The sequence below is a fragment of the Chiloscyllium plagiosum genome, unplaced genomic scaffold (assembly GCF_037043375.1).
Source record: "Chiloscyllium plagiosum isolate Xiang-an unplaced genomic scaffold, Cpla_swu_hap1 HiC_scaffold_9, whole genome shotgun sequence".
NCBI classification, from domain to species: Eukaryota; Metazoa; Chordata; class Chondrichthyes; order Orectolobiformes; family Hemiscylliidae; genus Chiloscyllium; species Chiloscyllium plagiosum.
The window spans coordinates 45022736-45045342 of NW_028270147.1; the positions used below are offsets into that span (position 1 = coordinate 45022736).

Below are 22607 nucleotides of genomic sequence, written 5' to 3' on the forward strand. Positions count from 1 at the left end.
CTGTTGGGGTCAAAGAAAGAGATCCTATGGAGCTATTTCAAGATGAATAGGGGATTTACTTGGTGCCCTGACCAATAATTAACTCTCAACCAATACGACCAAAAACAGAATAATGCTCTTGTACACTATGGAATCACACTACGTGCATGCCAGTTGCTAAGTTTCTCTAGAAACATTAGTGATGACACAATGAAAGGTGCTTCAATGATGACCCCAGCACATCCCAAAGGTTGTCAAAGATGTTTCGATATGAAAAACTTGTGGACTGATTTTATAAATGGATGTCACTATAATGCAGATTAAAGAAACAGACTATATAATCTACAAATTATGAGATTATTATAGACAATGGCATCTAGCTACAGCTTCTTTACTACACAGGTTTCTACATACAATTCAGATGGTAAAAATGTTATGAATCAGATGTGTTTCTCTCAGTTTACCCACATTATAACTGCAACATTGGAGATGGCACGAATATTTTGGGGCAGTAGACAAAAAAAACCACACACTTATAAGTGAAGCTTTATTTCACAATAGAAAACCAATACGCTACAGTGTCATTTCTTATCAAGATTTTACTAGTGGGCTTTCATTTTATTCCAATACCTGAATATATGCTATGGTTGTGCAACTTCCAGAATGCTCTAGAAGCACAAGTAAACAAGTTACAAAATAACATGGATAGCTCAAAGTTACGTTAAGGTGGTATTGGTTTTTGTACAGAGAGTAACACATAGCATATAGTACAAAAAAAACTCAAAGTTGAGAAACAAAATGGGGCTGTAACAAAGCTTATAGAGCCTCAAAACCTCTGATGGAGGAGCTCTGTGCTTTTTGTCAGTTAATTGCTTTAACGATGCCAGAAGTATAATTAGACCTTTGCTTGGGCCAATGTTTTCTTCATCTGCAGTCAAAATAGATGACTCAAAGCTCTGATACTTTTTCAGTTTATTTCAAATAAATATGCCAAGTTTTGAAACTCTTAGCAATTGTTACAGCCCAAAATCTTTTAAATTCCCAGACTGTTGCAACAATCTACACTTATTTTTAAACTTTATGACAGAAGCCCACATCACCACATCATTAAATTAAAAACAAAAAAACCCTAAAATACTAGATTCGCTTAAAATGGTTTCAGACATTGTAGCAGCATCACCAGTAATATTCCACAGCTGAATCATTTGGGATTAATTCCCTTCACGAGATATTGTTGTGTTTTACAAAGTGCCAAAATCACAGGACTCCAGCAGCAAGTTATATTGCTTCCATAAAGCTTTAATTACAACACAAAACATACACACAAATTACTTGCAAGTCAGGACAGCGGATGCCAGAACCATCCTGACACATTTCCTCTACTGACCCAATCCTATGATAGGAAGTCTTTTTTCTTTTAAAAATGCCTCTTAATGTGACTGCATACAAGTGCATGTATTCTTTTGTCGAATCCTGTAGTGCAGACAGAAGCCCATTTGCTGCTTTTAAAAATCCTTCACGCTAGAATGCATTTTTACAGAAGGAAACGGTGCAAATGTGTTGAGGATGCAGGAAGCATGCTATTAACTGAGCGATATTTGGATTTAATTACATAGCTTCAGTACTCAGCTGCATATTCTGTGCCATGAAGACCCCTGCACAGTAATGTGAACTCCTTAACAATGTCCTTTACACGCCTTTTATTCACTCGGTCTCTGTAAAACAGCAAAAGTGAAACTTACAGTTTTTCATTTGACGATATTATACTGGTAGCACAGGTCCATTAATTTATTATATATTAACCTCCTTATGGTTGCACAAATTATTACTACAAGTTTTACTTTCTTGTCACAACTTTCAATTTTTCATTAAATTTTAATTGTGACATTGGATGTTGGCAATGCCTAAACTTGTGTAAAGTTAAGCTTATATACACTATTTATAAGGGCATACCTGTTAAACCTCTTTACTAAATACGAACTTTCATTCCAATTAACAAGGTGGTGATGTTTCATATTGCCTATTCAGTTAGCTTCAGCTTAGTTCTGCCATTTTGCATAGAGACCAATTACGGTGCTTAAAAGGAAAGCATCTAATGCTCACATTTTAGTTTGATGCCTTAAATGTGATCAGCAGATTCCCTCTGCCACTTTTTTTTGAGAAATAAAAAAAAGATATGTTTTAGCCGACTTCTCCCTAGAGTATTCAACAGTCTCACTTGGAGCCTTGAACTAGCATTTTAATTGATATTTCTGCTCAATTTTAACATATTTTGCTCAGTTTGACACATTTTCACAGACATACTAAATGAAATTGTTAACTGCCTCAACACAAATGCAGCCAATTTGTTCGTAATAATGTCAGGAAACAAAATTTTCAAATTTTTCAATCTTGTTTGCTCTCATAATGTACATCCAGTCTACACAGGATTTCAGGTTTCCATTCATGCTGCCAGCAAAATCCATGCTTCACCACAAGCAATGCGTCAGGTCAAATATTCCTGAAGAAGGGCTTATGCCCGAAACGTCGATTCTCCTGTTCCCTGGATGCTGCCTGACCTGCTGCGCTTTTCCAGCAACACATTTCCAGGTCTTATTTCTGATACAGGCAAAGGGTTTTGGCAACTTGAATCTAGTTCTCAAAAAGCATTGTGGACTGTCCAGTGTCATTAAACATGGTACCAAATTGCAGGAAAGTAACACTTTGGTTCAAACATATTGGAGTCAGAAATGAGGCACACTTGTACAAAAAAAAACAACTCTGCACTCACAACTGACCTCTGTGCAAGGAATGTGATTTACAACAAACCTTGCAGTTACATAGCATCTTCAATGCAGTAAAAATCCAAGGCGCTTCATAAAAGTGTTATCAAACAACTTAACACCAAGCCACATAAGGAGGGCTTGTGTGTAAAAGATGGCTCTAAAGGGTTGAGAGAAGTTTGGACTTTTATGGAGTTTAGGGCCTTGACAGCTGACAACACAGTCATCAATGGTGGAGTGATTAAAATCAGGCATGCTGAAGGGGCCAGAATTAGAGCAGTGCAGTTATCATGGAAGTTTGTCGGCCTGGAGTAGGTAACAGAGATAAGAAACAACATAGTCATGGAGGAATTTACAAATAAATGAGAAAGGTCAGATTTACTTAAAAATGCAAACTTTGCCTCCATATCTTCACATGTTTCTAAGGAAGGACCTTCACCAAATCTGAGTCAAAGGACTGGGCAGGTTAATGACATTGTGAACTGGCATCTCATGTTGACCACATGTACAGCGGCTTACACATGGTACTGACAATGCCTTATCCAGTACAACAATGATATTCTTCAAACTAAAGAGGAGAAGTGGTGGCAAGCATCCAGGAGATGAACAGACTGATATTTAAATAATTGTTTGGTAAATAACTTGAACATTGCTAAAAGGAGACAAAAATCAAAGCTTTCGTCTTGCACTCATCAGAACTAGAGCCCAAGAACAGACTTGAAACAGAGACATCATTTTATAAAGCATGAAAAGAGGGTGCTGCCTTGTTAAATCTTAATGACACAGAGATGCAGCAAGAATATTTAAACTGCCAATTTTCATTCTCAGACCAGCCAGGTAGTTTCCATTTGTATGTACATGGCACCTTTTACATAAGCTAAAAAGGTCATGGAACAGTCAAACTCTGCTGTATCCCATGGCAACACCTTGACCAATCAGAATCTATTTGTTTGTCTAAGAATTGAGATTGACAATTAACTGTTCTTGCTGTATCTCTGTGCCAATATGGCCCAACCAATCAGCACCTTTTTCTTGTGCTGTATAAAACAGTGTCCTTTTTTCTCCAGCCTGTATCTTGCATCCTTGTTCTGATCAGAGAGAGACGAAAGGCTTTAAATTCTTTTCTGTTTTAACAATGTTTAACAAGTGGGCGGCACGGTGGCACAGTGGTTAGCACTGCTGCCTCGCAGCGCCAGAGACCCGGGTTCAATTCCCGACTCAGGCGACTGACTGTGTGGAGTTTGCACGTTCTCCCCGTGTCTGCGTGGGTTTCCTCCGGGGGCACCGGTTTCCTCCCACAGTCCAAAGATGTGCAAGTCAGGTGAATTGGCCATGCTAAATTGCTCGTAGTGTTAGGTAAAGGGGTAAATGTAGCGGTATGGGTGGGTTACGCTTTGGCGGGTCGGTGTGGACTTGTTGGGCCGAAGGGCCTGTTTCCACACTGTAAGTAATCTAATGTTCAAGATTGACATTTATCACAACATAGAAAAAATAAATACTGTATCTTTTTAAATGCAATTACAAAAAGGGGAACTGATGTTTTGATGCATTAGGCAGTTGAAAAACAGTAAGCCCAACAGATTCTCAATTTTTTGTTATACTTTAATCTTATCAGATGGTTCAAGAGAAAATTGTTTTTTGGCTTCTAATAAAATTACATCATTTTCCCTGAAATTGCATAATTTTATTATATCTCCTTTTGGTAAAAAATCATGAGAAATATTGAAGCAGTTTTCTCTCCATTAGTATTGTTGAAACTAATAAATAAAAGGAATATATAAAAAGCAGGTGAAAGGTATTGGGAAACAGTCCCCTAATATTTAGTACATGAAAGCAATGCTTAATTTTGGTAATAGTTTGCTTGGTTTATGCTTCCTAAGACCTGGGATGCTACTTCCAGCAGAGGTGCAAAATGTGCAACTCCAGTCGGGAGCTCCTATTCTCCACGGTAGCAATGGTACTCTGAAGTGAAGGTGTAGGTGGAACAGACCTGGGATAGGATCTGACACAACAAGAGGACTGGTCTTGGTCCGGTGGACATAGCCTCAAGAAGTAAGGTCTGATGCCCAATTTCCGCTACCAAACCAGTGAAATGGTAGGTGGAAACGAAATTGTTGCCAATTCGCCAACTATACCCTACGCCTGATGTCTCAGCTGTAACTGCTCATTCACACACATCCACATCCCTTATCTGACAAATCCGCTCACGCGCACATGGGGTTACATCAATTTTCAAGCTTCAAAATTTGGGTCACTTTGACAAAAGGTTTGGATAGTTCTGTATTCTGAAGAAGTATACCTTAAAATTTGTTGACTAAATGTTTCTTTTTGTCCTTGTGTAAGGCGACTTGATGGAAAATTCTGTTGTTGCATCACTTCTTTTAACCAAATGCTTAAATAGGTAAAACAGTGTTTGTTCAAAGCAAACAGTATATCGGCAAAATGATCCATCAGACTCCTTGGGGCCTGTCCACCAATAGCCTAGCAAACATAAGAAATGAAGTTAAATTTATCAGTGGAAGCAAAAATCAGAACTTCCATTAAAAAGCATGATAATAGATTAGAGCTCACATTTAATTTGTAATTGATCATTGCAACAGTATATGGAGTACATTAAAAAGGCATAGATGTGACAATAGACTACAGCAAATAATTTGACAGGAAAATATAAAACTATGCTATGCACTGGGAAGGGAGATGGCAAACATTATTAAAACTATCAAGGCTATAGAATTTAAAAGAAACTTGTGATGTCGTGACAGGTGCTTTAGCAGCAGTTTAAAAAAAAAGACTAATTTATATAGCATCTTTCATGGCCACTTTTGACAATATGAGGTAAGTGCAATTACTCTTTGGTGTAGGAAACATGGCAAATAATTGTTGCAAAGTGAGCTTCCACAAACAACAGTGTGCTAATAACCAGATAACTTGATTTTGTGATGCTGATTGAGGAATAGATACGAGCTATAGCTTCATTGACAAGACAGACATATTTATTGCCTTTACACTGGACGCCCTTTAGAAAGGGATGCTAGGCCATTTTTCTGAACTATGAGTCTAAGCAGTGGAAGTATTTTCACATTTTTCTGAAACTGTCATGGATCATCAGTGCAGCATTCTCTCAGTATGACACTGGAGTATCAGCCATGATTTTTGACCTCAAATCCTGGAATAGCACTTTTTCAGCCTGGAATCTCAAGAGTCAGGGCAACAATCTACCAATTGAGCCACTTGGTATTTTCCCCATCCTTAAAGGCAAATACATAATTACAAAAAAGTATTATCTACTGATCTCAAAACAGTTGCTTGCTCCTGTTTGTTTGGGGAGTTTTTTTTGAGCTTTCGTGTAAAGATCAAAAGGTTCATGTATAGATTAAAAGTTCATGCTTGATAAGCATTCAATGAACAAAAGACCAACCTTCTCAATAAAAAAAGGAATCCATGTGCTTTGTTCTGGTGAGAAGTGTAAACTTTAAGAATAATCTAATGCTGATCATATGGTCTACTGTTTGCTCATTGTACTTTGTCATTTCCATAGAAATTAATTCTGGAGATGTGGGCATTACTAATAAGACAAATTTATTGCCTTTACACTGGACGCCCTTTAGAAAGGGATGCTAGGCCATTTTTCTGAACTATGAGTCTAAGCAGTGGAAGTATTTTCACAAAGCTAGAAAATAGGGAATTCCATGATGTTGTCTCAGCATGTTGATGAAGTAAAATATATTCCCATGCATCAACTGCCTTTCTCCATTGATGATATAGGTCACAAGTTTGTAAAAAAAAGTCATCAAAGGTTGCTGGAATATCTCCTATAGATAGGAAACATTGTAGCCATTGTATGTGATACTATAGTGATAACATTGAATTCAGATTGTTTTGTTCTAGATAATGTTGAACTTCACAAAAGCCATAGTAACTGCATCCATCCAACAACTAGACAGCATTCCATCAATTGAGAGATTTGTAACCAGAAGAAAATAGTAAAATCGGTGAATGAGACACATGGTCTGACTTGCTTTGTATAGTTCAAAATGGATGACCAGGATTACCGGTACATTCATTTCCAAGTATTACTGATTTTTTAAAAAGGTATTTCCACCTTCTAGGTAGGTGGCAGAGAGCCATATAGAAGGCTGTGAGTGTGCTACTTCCTGCAAAAAGCTAAACAGTGGCCTGTTCCAGTGGCCATGTCATTTAGGTGAATTGTCCTGTTGAGAGTTTGTTTACCAGTGGGAGGCTTGCTGATGATAATACAGCTGAAGTGGAGGTGGTTGGACTTTCTGTTACTGGTAATTACCTGATACCTGTGCACACATGCTATTTTTATATATCAGCCCAACCACAGATTTTACTCTCAGACAGCCTAACTGTGAGAAATTGTGTATCAAGCTGAACACAGTACAATTGTAAATTGACAGCTCAATTTCTGGGTGATAAATGGAAAATCATGGTCAAAAGGGACCACAGAGAACATTGGGCATCAATTTAAACCCTTCCCATAACAATGTACTGAGACTGAAATGATAGACTTCCAGTGGTCACATCCACCTTCCTTTGTGCATGTTTGATTTTACGTACTGGGGAGTTGAGCCACTGATCGATATTGACCCATTTTAGTAAGATTTCTTGGTGTCATATTGGCACACACTGAACGCATACAACTTGATTATTGGTTTATCCACTCTTCTCTTAAAAGATGCAGAGATATTTGCCTCAACTACATCCCATGGAAAAGTATTGTATGCTCATATAACTCATACGTATCGTCATTGCTGATTACCTTTCTTTGCAACTTCAGGGATCATTTTGCCTGATTATCTATTGTCACCAATATTTCTACCACGGGAAATAATCCCTGTTCTTTATTAAAACTCTTTACATTTGTAAAGCCACTTCAGTGGAAATGATATGAGTACAAAATTCTCCAAATAACTATATTTTATACCTCTGGCATCATCATGGTGAATGCCCATGCTACTAACCTACTGATAACCAATAATTAACTGATTGTCAGGTCAGTCATTCTGATTCATGTTGGTGCCATTTTAATCAATTGACCACACTGAAGTAAACTGTTTTTCATGGCTACTTACTTCTAGAATTGCTTGTAATAAGAGTTTTCCATTTTCATGGACAACTAAGCCAATAGGTTGTACTTCCCGACAACGTGCCAGCAGCTCACTCTAACAGAGGAAATGAAAAAAACAAATAAAGTTCATTGATAACCAATTTTCTTTCAATGACTGGCAGCATTGTGAAATGATGTCATTGCAAACTGATTGTGAATGTATTTCATGTTCTTCTGTTGAGAGTCATCCTAAACACAAATGATTCACTCCATTCAATGTATTGTGACCACTTTAAACTACTCAATAAAGATAATCTGTTAGAATTATGAGGTTTAAATGTTAGGATGGCTTAAATAAGCTTCAATTTAAGACAAATACAATAAAAGCAGTCACGTGAGCCATTCTTGATAAGCAAGTTTGAGTGCTCGGATTGTTCGAATTTGATGGAGCCTGATTGCCTTAGAATGTGTTTGCACTTACTGCACAGGCAGATAATAGACAATAGGTGCAGGAGTAGGCCATTCTGCCCTTCGAGCCTGCACCACCATTCAATACGATCATGGCTGATCATCCTTAATCAGTATCCTGTTCCTGCCTTATCCCCATAACCCTTGATTCCACTATCCTTGAGACCTCTATCCAACTCTTTCTTAAATGAATCTAGAGACTGGGCCTCCACTGCCCTCTGGGGCAGAGCATTCCACACAGCCACCATTCTCTGGGTGAAGAAGTTTCTCCTCATCTCTGTCCTAAATGGTCTACCCCGTGTTTTTAAGCTGTGTCCTCTGGTTCGGCACTCACCCATCAGCGGAAACATGTTTCCTGCCTCCAGAGTGTCCAATCCTTTAATAATCTTATATGTCTCAATCAGATCCCCTCTCCGTCTTCTAAACTCAAGGGTCTACAAGCCCAGTCGCTCCAGTCTTTCAGCGTAAGGTAGTCCCGCCATTCCAGGAATTGACCTCGTGAACCTACGCTGCACTCACTCAATAGCCAGAATGTCCTTCCTCAAATTTGGAGACCAGAACTGCACACAATACTCCAGGTGTGGTCTCACCAGGGCCCTGTACAGCTGCAGAAGAACCTCTTTGTTTCTATACTCAATCCCTCTTGTTATGAAGGCCAGCATGCTATTAGCCTTCTTCACTACCTGCTGTACCTGCATGCTTACCTTCATTGACTGGTGTACAAGAACACCCAGATCTCTCTGTACTGCCCCTTTACCTAAATTGATTCCATTTAGGTAGTAATCTGCCTTCCTGTTCTTGCCACCAAAGTGGATAACCATACATTTATCCACATTAAACTGCATCTGCCATGCATCTGACCACTCACCTAACCTGTCCAGGTCACCCTGTAATCTCCTAACATCCTCATCACATTTCACCCTGCCAACCAGCTTAGTATCATCAGCAAATTTGCTAATGTTATTACTAATACCATCTTCTATATCATTAATATATATTGTAAAAAGCTGCGGTCCCAGCACCGATCCCTGCGGAACCCCACTGGTCACTGCCTGCCATTCCGAAATGGAGCCGTTTATCACTACCCTTTGTTTCCTATCAGCCAACCAATTTTTAATCCAATCTAGTACTTTGCCCCCAATACCATGCGCCCTAATTTTACTCACTAACTACCTGTGTGGGACTTTATCAAAAGCTTTCTGAAAGTCCAGGTACACTACATCCACTGGATCTCCCTCATCCATCTTCAGAGTTACATCCTCAAAAAATTCCGGAAGATTAGTCAAGCATGATTTCCCCTTCATAAATCCACGCTGACTCTGACCTATCCTGTTACTACTATCCAGATGTGTCGCAATTTCATCCTTTACAATAGACTCCAGCATCTTTCCCACCACTGAGGTCAGACTAACTGGTCTATAATTTCCTGCTTTCTCTCTCCCACCTTTCTTAAAAAGTGGTACAACATTAGCTACCCTCCAATCCGTAGGAACTGATTCCGAATCTATGGAACGCTGGAAAATAATCACTAATGCATCCACGATTTCTCGAGCCACCTCCTTCAGTACCCTGGGATGTAGACCATCAGGCCCTGGGGACTTATCAACCTTCAGACCTAACAGTCTCTCCAACACCAATTCCTGGCAAATATAAATTCCCTTAAGTTCAGGTCCTTCAGCCACTGTTACCTCAGGGAGATTGCTTGTGTCTTCCCCAGTGAACACAGATCTGAAGTACCGATTCAATTCTTCTGCCATTTCTTTGTTCCCCGTAATATATTCCCCTGTTTCTGTCTTCAAGGACCTAATTTAGTCTTAACCATTTTTTTGCCTTTCACATACCTAAAAAAGCTTTTACTATCCTCCTTTATATTTTTGGCCAGTTTACCTGCATACCTCATTTTTTTTCCTGTGCATTTCCTTCTTAGTAACCCTCTGTTGTTTTTTAAAAGCTTCCCAGTCCTCCGTTTTCCCACTTATCTTTGCTATGTTATACTTTTTCTCTTTTAACTTTATATGTTTCTTAACTTCCCTCATCAGCCACGGCCACCCATGCGTCCTCCTAGGATCTTTCTTCCTTTTTGAAATGAAATGATCCTGCATCTTCTGCATTATACACAGAAATATCTGCCATTGTTCCTCCACTGTCATCCCTGCTAAGGTATTGCACCACTGAACTTTGGCCAGCACCTCCTTCATAGTTCCATAGTTCCCTTTATTCAACTGAAATATTGTCACTTCCGATTGTACCTTCTCCCTCTCAAATTGCAGATTGAAGTTTATTGTATTATGGTCACTACTTCCCAATGGTTCCTTCACTTCGAGGTCCCTGATCAATTCTGGTTCGTTGCACAATACCAGATCCAGAATTGCCTTCTCCCTGGTAGGCTCCAGCAATAGCTGTTCTAAGAATCCATCTCGGAGACACTCCACAAAGTCTCCTTCTTGAGGTCCAATACCATCCTGATTCTCCCAGTCTACCTGCATGTTGAAATCCCCCACAACAACTGTAGTAACATCTTTACGACAGGCCAATTTCAGCTCCTGATTCAACATACATCCGACATCCAGACTACTGTTTGGGGGCCTGTAGATAACTTCCAAGAGGGTCTTTTTACCCTTAGAATTTCTCAGCTCTATCCATACTGACTCTACATCCCCTGATTCTAGGTCCCTCTGCGCAAGGGACTGAATATCATCCCTTACCAACATGGCCACCCCACCCTCTCTGCTCGTCAGTCTGTCACTGTCTCCCACAGTAGGCAGTCTATTTTTAGAATGAGAATGCTAGATTGTTAATAGGTGCTTATTTCCAAAGATAGAGAGTTCTGCTTTCAAAAACAGCTTATCAGCATTCTACCTGGATACAAAGCCCATTGTGATTCACAATATCACGGAGATGGCCCTGGAGGGGGATAGGGACTAAAACATGCCCGAGAACCCTTAGACAAAATCAGACTGTCCAGAACCTGAGAGTGGGACACCAGCAGGAGGCTGAATGTTTTGAAGGGCTTTTGCCGGAAATGTCGATTTTCCTGCTCCTTGGATGCTGCCTGACCAGCTGTGCTTTTCCAGCACCACTCTAATCTAAACTCTGGTTTCCATCATCTGCAGTCCTCACTTCTGCCTAGCTGATTTTAACCTTACTGCGAACTCTCTTGCAAGGATGCATACCTTAAAGTAGTTCTCCTCCTCTCTCCACAAGAATCTTAGCGAGTCTCTCTCTTTCACTGCAACCCCCGGGTCATCTCCTCTGCCCCTCTATTCCTGATGAAGGGCTTTTGCCCGAAATGTCGACTTTCCTGCTCCTCGGATACTGCCTGACCTGCTGTGCTTTTCCAGCACCACTCTAATCTAAACTCTGGTTTCCGGCATCTGCAGTCCTCACTTCAGCCTGCCTGAATGTTTCTGTGGTTCACTACTCAGGCTCAGATGTAGAAAGACCAATTTTGAGTGTTAAATGACACTGGAAGATTTGCCTATCCTTAGGTAGAAGGCAACCTCTCCAGGAAAATATGCATCGTGAAATATAATTTTAGATTATTTCAGACTAGCTCCAGAAGATCTGAATGTCTACATTAGGGACAGTAGAGCATATCTAATAGTGGAATTTTTCAGTTGTGTAATAAGTTCTAGCGTGTGGTTGAAAGTACAAGTTACCGCGAAAAATAGCATTTAATGGGGCTTTTAATCTGCTTGTTGCAGTGAATATCAAAAAAATCCTTGTGTAATCCATATTAATTGGAAGTTTGATTTTTATTAAAATTATAAGTATGATGGGGATAAAATATAAAGTAAAAATGGACAATGTGACTATACGTAGTAATTTCTAAAATGCTCAAGAATGCACACTTTAAATCAAAACAGTAATCAGGAGTAGAATTCAAGATCAAAGGATATTCCTAGTGTAATCATGGTACAGGAAGTGGCCAGATTGCAAACAGGTTCCGTTATGCAATCCATTTGTAAATCAATTTGAAAACGAGTTGGAACACAATGCAGGAAATGTTTGCATGTCGCAACTTTAAAATTACACCCATGAATGGGATCACATTCATAAGTATGAGCCCTTGTTAGTCATATGTTCATAAATCAGTTATTCCCTGTATTTGATTTTAATTTCCACTGATTTTCTCCAGTACTCTCAAGCCCAAATATTTTGAAGCTTGTACTCCATCGATAAGCAAATAGCTGTAAAATCCTAACTGGAAATGGGACATGTTCACTGTGAAGTTGGCATTTGTACACTGCTACAGTAAGAGTCACCTCTGAATAATATTGTACATTTACTATCTTAGAATATTTAATATGTATATATAATAATTAAAGCAGGATATTAATTGAGTAGTTTCCATTTCAGTTGCTAATTTAGCAAAAGATAAAACAAAAGTGCTGAATTCATTTAAAATAACATCCATAAGCAAATTGCCATAAAAGTTTACGTTATAACATGATTACCATGACTCTATGCTTCAAAGGTATGACCTTAATATACAATGTAGAAACAATCACGAGTACAGAATCATGATAATCTATGATTATAAAAAAAGGTAATTTTGAAAGGCAAAAAGTCCATTTGTCAAAGTTTTCCAATTGATCTATGATTAACTTCACACTTTGAATAACCACAATATCTTGTGATCACGCATAAGCCTGCCTTTTCACTAGTATTAGCCAAAGAACATACTTCACATTTAGATTAGGTTAGATTACTTACAGTGTGGAAACAAGCTCTTTGGCCCAACAAGTCTATACCGACCCTTCAAAGAGAAACCCATCCAGACCCATTCCTCTACATTTACCCCTTCACCTAACACTACTGGGCAATTTAGCATGGCCAATTCACCTGACCTGCACATTTTTGGACTGTGGGAGGAAACCAGAGCACCCGGAGGAAACCCACGCAGACACGGGGAGAATGTGCAAACTCCACGCAGACAGTTGCCTGAGGTGGGAATTGAACCCAGGTCTCTGGCGCTGTGAGGCAGCAGTGCTAACCACTGTGCCATATTGATACATTACAATACGAAGATTTCCTATTAAAACTGCTGCTGAGTGACTTCCCGGATGTTGGAGCACTAAGCACTACTGTACTATATACTGTAGATGTGGTTCAATCCCTTAACCTGAGCAGATAAAAACTGGAAAAAGACATAGCCAAAGTTTCCACTTCTGAAACTGCATTTGTAGACATTTGCCCAGGTTTTGCTGCGATTACTCCTCGCAGTCAAACAGTAGCCCACTATTCAAGCTCTCAGAAAAACTAACTCGTTGAGTTTTGCTAATTAAAGCCTAGTTACTCAAATGAATTAAAAAGTAAATGTTTTAGAATGAAAAAGAGCTAAATGTTGAAAGAAATAATCTCAGTTTTTTTTATATTTTATTGATCTGTTATCACATTTGTGCTAGTAATGCTATCATACTTTTTCAGTTATGAACATGCAGTCTTGTAAGAAAAGCATGTACCAATGAAATGAGGTACAATGTAATGCTTGTAGATATAATTGGACTAAGTTACTGGAACTAAATTTACTAAATGCAATAAAAACAAAATGCTGGAGTTAATCAATAGGTCCCCTCACATTTGTGGAAGGAGAAACAAAATTAATGGAGTCAGATTATCTTGGAAGGTATTTGCATTTAGTACACAGGCTGATGCCACTGTTTCCTAAAGTGTATGCATGTTTTAGACCCTACCCCTTTCAAAGCCCATCTTCATGGTCCAGTCATATTTGAGGAAGTAGTAACAAAATTAATATTTCAACTCAATGATCTTTCATCAGAACTGGGACAAGTTAGAAATTTTAAGTTGGCCCAAAGAAGAATAAGAACACACATTTCTGTGATGGGGCAGCTGATGAGAGACTTAAGTGATGCAAGAGTTAGTGGGCACGCCAAAGGAAATGGTAACAAGACAAATAAAGAAACAAAACATATGACCAGAGATGGTGTGAATGACAGAATAATGAACAATAGCCAAAACAAAAGCAAAATCAAGATTAAAATCGGACACATACAAATAAACAAAAACAAAATGGGGAGTATTTTGATCTAAAATGGTTGAATAATATTTTCTCACTTATAAATAGGCAACACTAAATGAAGTGACAGCACAACAAAGAATACTTACAAAGAAGGCACACGTTGCTTTCACTGTTGGGGCTTCTGGAAATTTCAAAGATATGACTCCTTGGATAAAAACCAGATTAATTGTAGGTCAGTTATCAACTCCTGCACTGACACACACACAGCGACACACACATGCCAAGAGCACAATGAAAGCCAATAAAAGATTCTTCGTTCTTTGCAAGGTTATGCAGTTTATTCCTGCTTTAACTTTCTATAACAGTGATTTTGTATTTCAGATCAGTTCTAAGTACGTTTGAGCCTAGATGTGATAGCTCATGAGCAATAAGATTTTCTTCATTTTGAATTACTAATTGAAAGCTGAAACTCAATGGATTGCACTAACTAAATTACCAATATCCTCCCCACTTGTAGATTTGCTCCACAGTTAGGCCCTTACAACTTATTTGTGATTTTAAGCTCATGGCCAGTGTAATTGTTAACAAGCAAATAAATGTGTTTTGTGACAAGTCTCAGGAACAGAAAACATTTCTTTTCCAAATTAAAAAGAGAAAATGCAAAAGTAAATATTCAGCAGGTCAACCAGCATTTGTGATGAGTAAACATAAAACTTTGTTTCTCTTCACAGTATTGCCCCCTAACATTCAATGGCACTGCCACTGCTGAATCCCTCCCTATCAACATTTGGTAATTACCACTGACCAGAAACTGAACTGGACCAGCTAAATAAATGCTGTGGCTACAAAAGCTGATCAGAGCAGATTACTCTATGGCAAGTAACTCAACTCTACACTTCACATTATCTGTTCACCAACCACAAGGCATAAGTTGAGAGTGTAATAGAAAACTCTCCACCTGCCTGGATGAGTGCAGCTCCAAGAATATTCAAGAAACTTGACAAATTCCAAAACAGAGTCAGAAACTGCTGGAAAAACTCAACAGGTCTTCTGGCAGCATCTATGAAGAAAACCACAGTTAAATGTTTCGGATCCAATGACCCTTCTTCAAAACTAACTGGGCTTGAATAGGCATTTGCAGTCCTCACTTTCTCCTGGGCTTGTATACACTAGAGTTTAGAAGGATGAGAGGGGATCTGATTGAGACATAAGATTAATAAAGGATTGGACACTCTGGAGGCAGGAAGCAGGTTTCCTCTGATGGGCGAGTCCAGAACCAAAAGGACACAATTTAAAAATAAGGGGTAGGCCAGTTAGAATAGAGTTGAGGAGAAATTTCTTCAACCAGAGAGTGGTGGATATATGGAATGTTCTGCCCCAGAAGGCAGAGGAGGCCAAGTCTCTGGATACTTTCAAGAAAGAGATGGACAGAGCTCTTAAAGATAGTGAAATCAAGGGTTATGGGGGATAAGGTAGGGTCAGCCATGATTATAATGAATGGTGGTGCTGGCTCAAAGGGCCAAATGGCCTACTCTTGCACCTATTGTCAATTGACTGTAGCTAGGAAAAGACAATAGACAATAGGTACAGGGATAGGCCATTCTGCCCTTCGAGCCTGCACCACCATTCAATATGGTCATGGCTGATCATCCACAATCAGTATCCTGTTCCTGCCTTATCTCCATAACCCTTGATTCCACTATCCTTGAGAGCTCTATCCAACTCTTTCTTAAATGAATCCAGAGATTGGGCCTCCACTGCCCTCTGGGGCAGAGTATTCCACATAGCCACCACTCTCTGGGTGAAGAGGTTTCTTCTCACCTCTGTCCTAAATGGTCTACCCCGTATTTTTAAGCTGTGTCCTCTGGTTCGGCACTCACCCATCAGAGGAAATATGTTTCCTGTCTCCAGAATGTCCAATCCTTTAATAATCTTATATATCTCAATCAGATCCCCTCTCAGTCTTCTAAACTCAAGGTTGGTATAGAAGCTAAAGATGTAGCAGAGGGAGGGGGAAGGAGCAAACAATGGGGGGAAATGGAGCCCAGAGGGAGAGAAAAACAGTTGGGCATGCAAAGGAATGGGTAAATGTCAGACTGGGAGAATGAATAGCTGTTAATGGGGGAACCATTAGTAGCTAACAATGGGTTGTTAGTGGTAGCACCCCACGTGATGACAAGGCCTGGTGTGAGTGGATTTGAGATAAGGAAATGGCAGAAGGTGCTCAAACCCTAAAATTATTGAACTCTATATTCAGTCCAGAAAGAAGTTGTTCTTCCTGCTTGCTCTGAGCTTTGCTGGAGCAGTGTTGCAACCACATTGTAAGCAGGCAACCGATGCTCTGGGTCATTTTTTGGGTAGAATGTCCGTTCTTTGAAAAGCAGTTACCCTGTCTGTGCTTTGTCTCCCAAATGTAGAGAGGGACCATATTGCAAGCAGTGAAAACAATAGACTAAATTGAGTGAAGTGCAGGTAAACCGCTGCTTTACCTAGATGAGGTGTCTGGGGCCTTAGATAGTGAGGAGGGAGGAGGGAGGAAATAAACTGTCAGGTGTTACACCTTCTACGATTGCAGGGAAGGTGTCATACAGATGTGGGGAGTTGCTGTGACTGGAGGAGGAGTAGATCAAGTTGTACTGGAGGAAATAGTTCATGCAGAAGACTGGCAAGGGAGGGGAGGAGTGTGTGTGTCTGGAATATATACCAATCTTTTCCTAGCATCAATCAAACAGTTCTGAAGAAGGGTCACTTGACTTGAAACGTTTACTCTGGCTTCTCTTCACGGATGCTGCCATTCTTGCTGAGTTTTTCCAGCAATGTTTGAATTTGGTTTCTGATTTGCAGCATCCCCAGTTCTTTGATCATTTTTTGTTTACCAACCAGGACAAAGCCGCCTGCTTAATTGACACCACGTCCACAAACATTCACTCTTTCAAATCACTGACACTCAGTGGCAACAATGTCTCCCACCTACAAGATGCACTGCAGTGATTTACTGGTGCTCCACTAACAGCATCTTCCAAACTTGTGGCTTCCATCTCCTAGCAGGACACGGAGGAAGATGCAAGTTCCCCTCCAAGCTATAGATCGTCCGAATTTGGAAACATAACATATTCTGTCACCATTGCTGGGTTAAAATCCTGGAACTCCTTTCCTAACAGAATGATGGATGCCCATACCACCACTTTCTGCAAGGGAATCAAGAATGGGCAATTCTTGATTCCCTAAGTGGTTCAGCCCAAGTCTACATCTCATGAATGAAAATTAGAAACAAAATACAAGAATAGTCACATGGCTCCTTAAGCCTGCTATGTCATTCAACAAAATCACAATTGATCTTGGTGTCAAACACCACTTTCCTGTCTGACCTGATGAAGTTAAACAATATGTCTAACTTGCCCTTAAATTTGTTTCGTGACACACTCTCCACAGTTCTTTGGGTTATGAATTCCAAAGATTGACAACCTTCAAAGAAAAAAATTTCTCACCTCAATTTTAAGGGATCGACTCCTCACAGTTCTAGATTTCCCAAAAAGGGAGTCCTCCTCTCTATCTACGCTTGCAGAAACTTCAAATTCTTCAGTAAATTGACCACTGATTTTTCTCAACTCCAAAGAACATGCGCCTGAATTATTTCCTCAAAGCAATGCCTCCATTTCAATTTTGTCTTTACGGTCTCCACACAAGAATGTCCCTGCTCAAATAACGAGACTAAGACTATACATAGTACTCTGGATGCCTCATTAATGCCTTCCACTGCTGTAACAAGACTTCCTGACTGCTATTTTCCTTACAATAAGGATTAACATCCCATTTTCCTACCTTTTTTTGCTGTAACTTCTTGTGTTTGAGGTCATCCTGGTTATTCTATACTGCCATGATGTGGCTTGCTGATGTTGGTCTGGAATGGACAAGGTCAGAAGTCAAATGACACCAGGTTATGGTTCCAACAGGTTTATTTTAAATCACAAGCTTTTCAAGCATTGCCCCTTTGTTAGATGAAATGAGACAGAAGTTCACAGGCACAGAGATCAAAAGATCGTACAAAGTAGAGTGTCGACAGGCTGAATAATAGGCGTCTGCAGGTGATCAAGAGTGTCAGATGGTGGGAGTAAAGTGTCAACAGCTGAGTAACTAGCGAAGGAATGACCTATAATGCAATTAAGTGTTGCATAGAGATAACCACAAAAAAATTAAAAATCATCAGAATAATTATTTTATAGGTCATCCTTTTGCTTATTATTCAGCTGTTGACACTTCACTCACACTGACACTCGATCCCCTGCAGAGACTATTATTCAGCCTGTCAACACTCCACTTTGCACGATCTTTTAATCTCTCTGCCTATAAATTCTGTGCCTATGCACTTCCCTCTCATTCACCTGATGAAGGGGCAAAGCCTCAAAAGCTTGTGATTTCAAATAAACCTGCTGGGACTATAACCTAGTGTCGTCTGACCTCTGACACTGTACTGCAGCATTCTATAATCTCTAGATTGACGTAAAATCCTGTTTTTATATCCCTCCAATAGGAAAACGCATAACCTCTAATTTTTTCACATTATATTCCATTTGCCAATTGGTGTTCCATTCACTTAACCACTTCTCACCTATCTTTCTGCTGTCAGCAAGTGTGGTTACCACATGCTCAATGCCTTCATTCAAATCATTAAAACTGACTGCAAATAGTTGGAGGCTCCAACACTAGGCTGCATGGCACACCACTCGGATCATTCTTCCAACATGTGTGTGACCCATTTATTACAACTCTGCTTTCTTTTGCTAGGCAATCTTTATACCATGCTAATATACTATCCACAACATCATGGGGTCTTTCTCATGCAGCAACTTCAATGTGGTGTCGTCAAATACCTTTTGGAAATACAAAACTCAACTGAGTTCTCATTCGTCCATCTTGCACATTCTATCACTCAAAGAGCTCCAATAAGTTTGTTAAGTAGGATTTCCTTTTCAGAAAATGATAACCGTGCTTTATTATATTAAAATTGCTCTAAGTATCTTGCTAATATTTCATTCACAATGGACTCCAGCATTTTATCCAAAGACAAACGTTAAGTTAATAAGAAGGTAGTTTTCCGACACTGAGGAGCATGTGCAGTGCATTCAGGAGATGCTTTTGCAAGTGCCAGTGCATGAAATTTATTGAAAAGTGACTGCATGTGCATCTTGATCACTGAGCTGGCTGCCAATATGAAAATTTCTTCTTCTGTATATGTGCATTGCAGGTAGAATATCAAACCTCTGTGCATGCATGACTCAAGACTTGCACATGTGCAATCAGTTTGTCTGGTATTGACAAACATTGCCTATTAGAAGGCTTTAGTTGGTGCCAGAAAGATGGTATACTACCACAGGTGAGCAGGCTAAGTACAGTGTCATGGCAGTTGGTTTATGCCAATTGTTCTCTACATGAGGAATTCCTCATTTGGCTGAGATGCTGAGAAGAAACATGTATAGAGGTTGGTCATTTTTATTTAGGGAGAGAGAAAATGCATAAACATTTTGTTGCTGTTGTATATTGTTAGGCACTTAGTAGCCAGGTAGCATTCTTGCTGACCCAACAAACATTGATCAATATGCCTTCTCAGTTAGAAAATGATGCATAGAGTGGAGAAAATACAACAACAATAGGAATCTAAAGTAAGCTCTTACAAAGAATGAGTATGGGCAGAAATGACTGAATGTTTTACTTTTAAGCTTTCATAATTCTATACATGAATAGTTCATTATAGAACGAGTAGTAAGCAGCTTTTTCTAAGTATTTCCAGCCATGTGATTGCAGGGATTTTTTTTTCTAAAAATATATCTGTCTAAAATTCATTGACAAGATGTGAGTAATATTGCCTAGGCCAGCACTTAGTGTAGTTACATAACATGGACTCCCACTTCTTAGACAGTTGCAACATCCAAGATGACTTGCTTCCATTCTGGACTTGTGGGTTCTCAGCTAATTAAACAGTCCAATGCTGGATCTGCACAAAGATACATAAAAGAATAATTGGGTAGGTGGGAAGCACATTCCTTCCACTGTTTGCATTGGATCTTTACCTAGACCTGTTTGATGCTCAAGTTGGAATTTTCATAAATGCTTCTTCTCCAGTTTTGGCTGTCTTGGACAAATAAATTCTTTTCAGTCAGTAGAGACATTTTATTTTTCCAGGGGTGTCTTTATGACTTTGAAGTGTTATATCTGCCATCCTGGTAACTTCTACCATGGAGTTTTAGGTAAAAAGCTCCAGTCTTTTCAGATATGCAGATGATGTGGTCTGCCCAATTCAGCTGAGAGAACCTTGATATTGAAGCACTGATCCTGCCATTAGATTCTCAGGGTTTTGTGGAGGCAACACAAGCAATATTTTGAGGGATTTGAGATTGTAGATCGTTCCTGTCTCCGATGCACATGGACAGGCAGCATACATGGGTTTGATGCAGGGTTTAAGATCTTTGACATCATACACAGCTAAAGACATTGCTGGCACACTGGAGAGATGGATGAATTTTATTATCAATGTCTACCCTTGCTTTTAAAAAAAAAATTCTTAAATGTATGAGAATTAGGTCCATTATGACCAGGCTATTTGGACTCAAAACCAGCATCGACTTACTGTTAGCCAATAGGACTGAGCAGTTCCTTCCTCAATAGATATATGGGAACACTACCTGATATATGGGAACACAATCACCTGCAAGATCCCTTCTAAGCCACTCACTATCCTGACTTGTAAAAAGATAATCGTTCCTTCACAAATCGCTGGATCAAAATCCTGGAATTCCCTACCTAACAGCATTATGAATTACCTACAACACATGGACTGCAACAGTTCAGAGTGGCAGCTCATCACCACCCTCTCAAAGACAACCAGGGATGGGCAATAAAATGCTGGCCAACCAGTGATGTTCATATCTCATGAGTGAATAAGAAACCCTGCACCAAATGCCCAGTAGCAGAGTCCACGTCTGGTAAGATGAGAGACTCCATTATCAAGGTGGGAACGTTCATGAAGCCAGCTGTTCCCAATCATTGTTGACCACTAATTACGATTGGAAGCAAAAATTATATCATGTAAATCTTCATCTACCTTTGGGTGCTAAGGTACAGATTTATGCAACTAGATTGTTATAAGGTCTAACTGAACATTGTGCTGCGTTTCGAAGATCAATTACTCAGATCAATTATTACTATTTTAATAATTTGCCTTCATTAAATGTTTACAGTTTATGGAATAAAATATAGATAAATTGGAAACCATTTTTGAACTTGAAGCTTTCTTTCGATTTTTTTCTTGCCTTAAAATCACAGGGACATGAAATTAGCTTATGGGCACAGATCATGTTGCATTTACAAAAATATTGCAATGGACAATACGAAAGAGATAATAACAAGTTGTGGCCAATCCATGGTCATGATTGAAAGACGATAGAATCTCTGGCAAACTTCCGCTCATGGATGAGCACAGAACTCAAAAAGGTAACAAAGCAGCAGAGAAAAGCAGGATTTGTACAATACAGAAATCTGAAGAGCTGTGACGCATTTGAATTCCAACAAAACTATTAGGCATTCCCTCTAAATTATGCATTTTACTTGACAGCTTCCAAATTTATGAAATGCTACATCACAATATGCAGGTGTTATTAAACAGGAGGATCAAATATCACCATACAAAAATATAAAGACTAAGTTTAAAGGCTAGTTATGATATCAAATATGTTAAATATTTCTATTACTTACCACATTGAAACAGGGCCTTCACATCACAGTTCTCTGCCAAAAACAAATCAGGCTTCCTTTTGAGAGCCTAGGAATTAGATACAAAGCTTTGTTAAAAAAGTTAATAAGTGTCTAACTCTAGTTTTCCAGTGAGTCCTTATGACAGAGACCATCCTTTATCTGTTGTCCCAGTCTTAGTGGGAATTACAAACAAATTGCTCACAGAGAAATGCTTTTAAAAGAGAAAAGAGATATACAGAGGTAGAGAAGTTAAGGGAGCGAATTTCACAGTTTACTGCTGAGTTGTTGATGGCCCCAGCCCCAATGGCAAAGTATTTAAAATAGAAGCAATCAAGAGGCCAGAATGAAATGGAGTGCAAATATCTCAAAGGGTTGTGGGCTGCTCGAAATTAGAGATTAAGTGGGGGTGAATAGGACAATGGAAAGATTTGAAAACAATGATAAGCAACATTTAACTGGGAACCAATGTAGGTCTTCAAGTATGGGGTGATGGGTGAATGGAGCTCATATTATGTTTGGACTTGGGCGGAGTTATGGATAATGGAATGTGGGAGGACATACACAAGTGTGTTGGAATAATTAAAAATAAAGCTAA

At 39.3% G+C, this 22607-nt stretch overlaps 1 protein-coding gene across 3 annotated transcripts in view; it reads right to left on the reverse strand.

Annotated features, from left to right (window-relative positions):
* Nucleotides 1-512: 512 nt before the first annotated feature.
* Nucleotides 513-22607, reverse strand: part of LOC122554720 (importin-13) — a 232020-nt gene continuing 209925 nt past the window's right edge. For 2 of the 3 annotated variants that reach the window (XM_087990587.1, XM_087990586.1), the window contains 5 exons: nucleotides 22013-22079; nucleotides 14410-14468; nucleotides 7838-7927; nucleotides 5041-5222; nucleotides 513-1694 (listed from right to left, as the gene is read on the reverse strand). In XM_087990587.1, coding sequence (XP_087846713.1) covers nucleotides 1598-1694; nucleotides 5041-5222; nucleotides 7838-7927; nucleotides 14410-14468; nucleotides 22013-22079 — 495 coding nt within the window. In that variant the 3' untranslated portion in view covers nucleotides 513-1597. Of the gene's footprint in view, nucleotides 1695-5040; nucleotides 5223-7837; nucleotides 7928-14409; nucleotides 14469-22012; nucleotides 22080-22607 lie in introns of those variants that run through there. The other variant, XM_087990588.1, reaches the window with a different exon arrangement.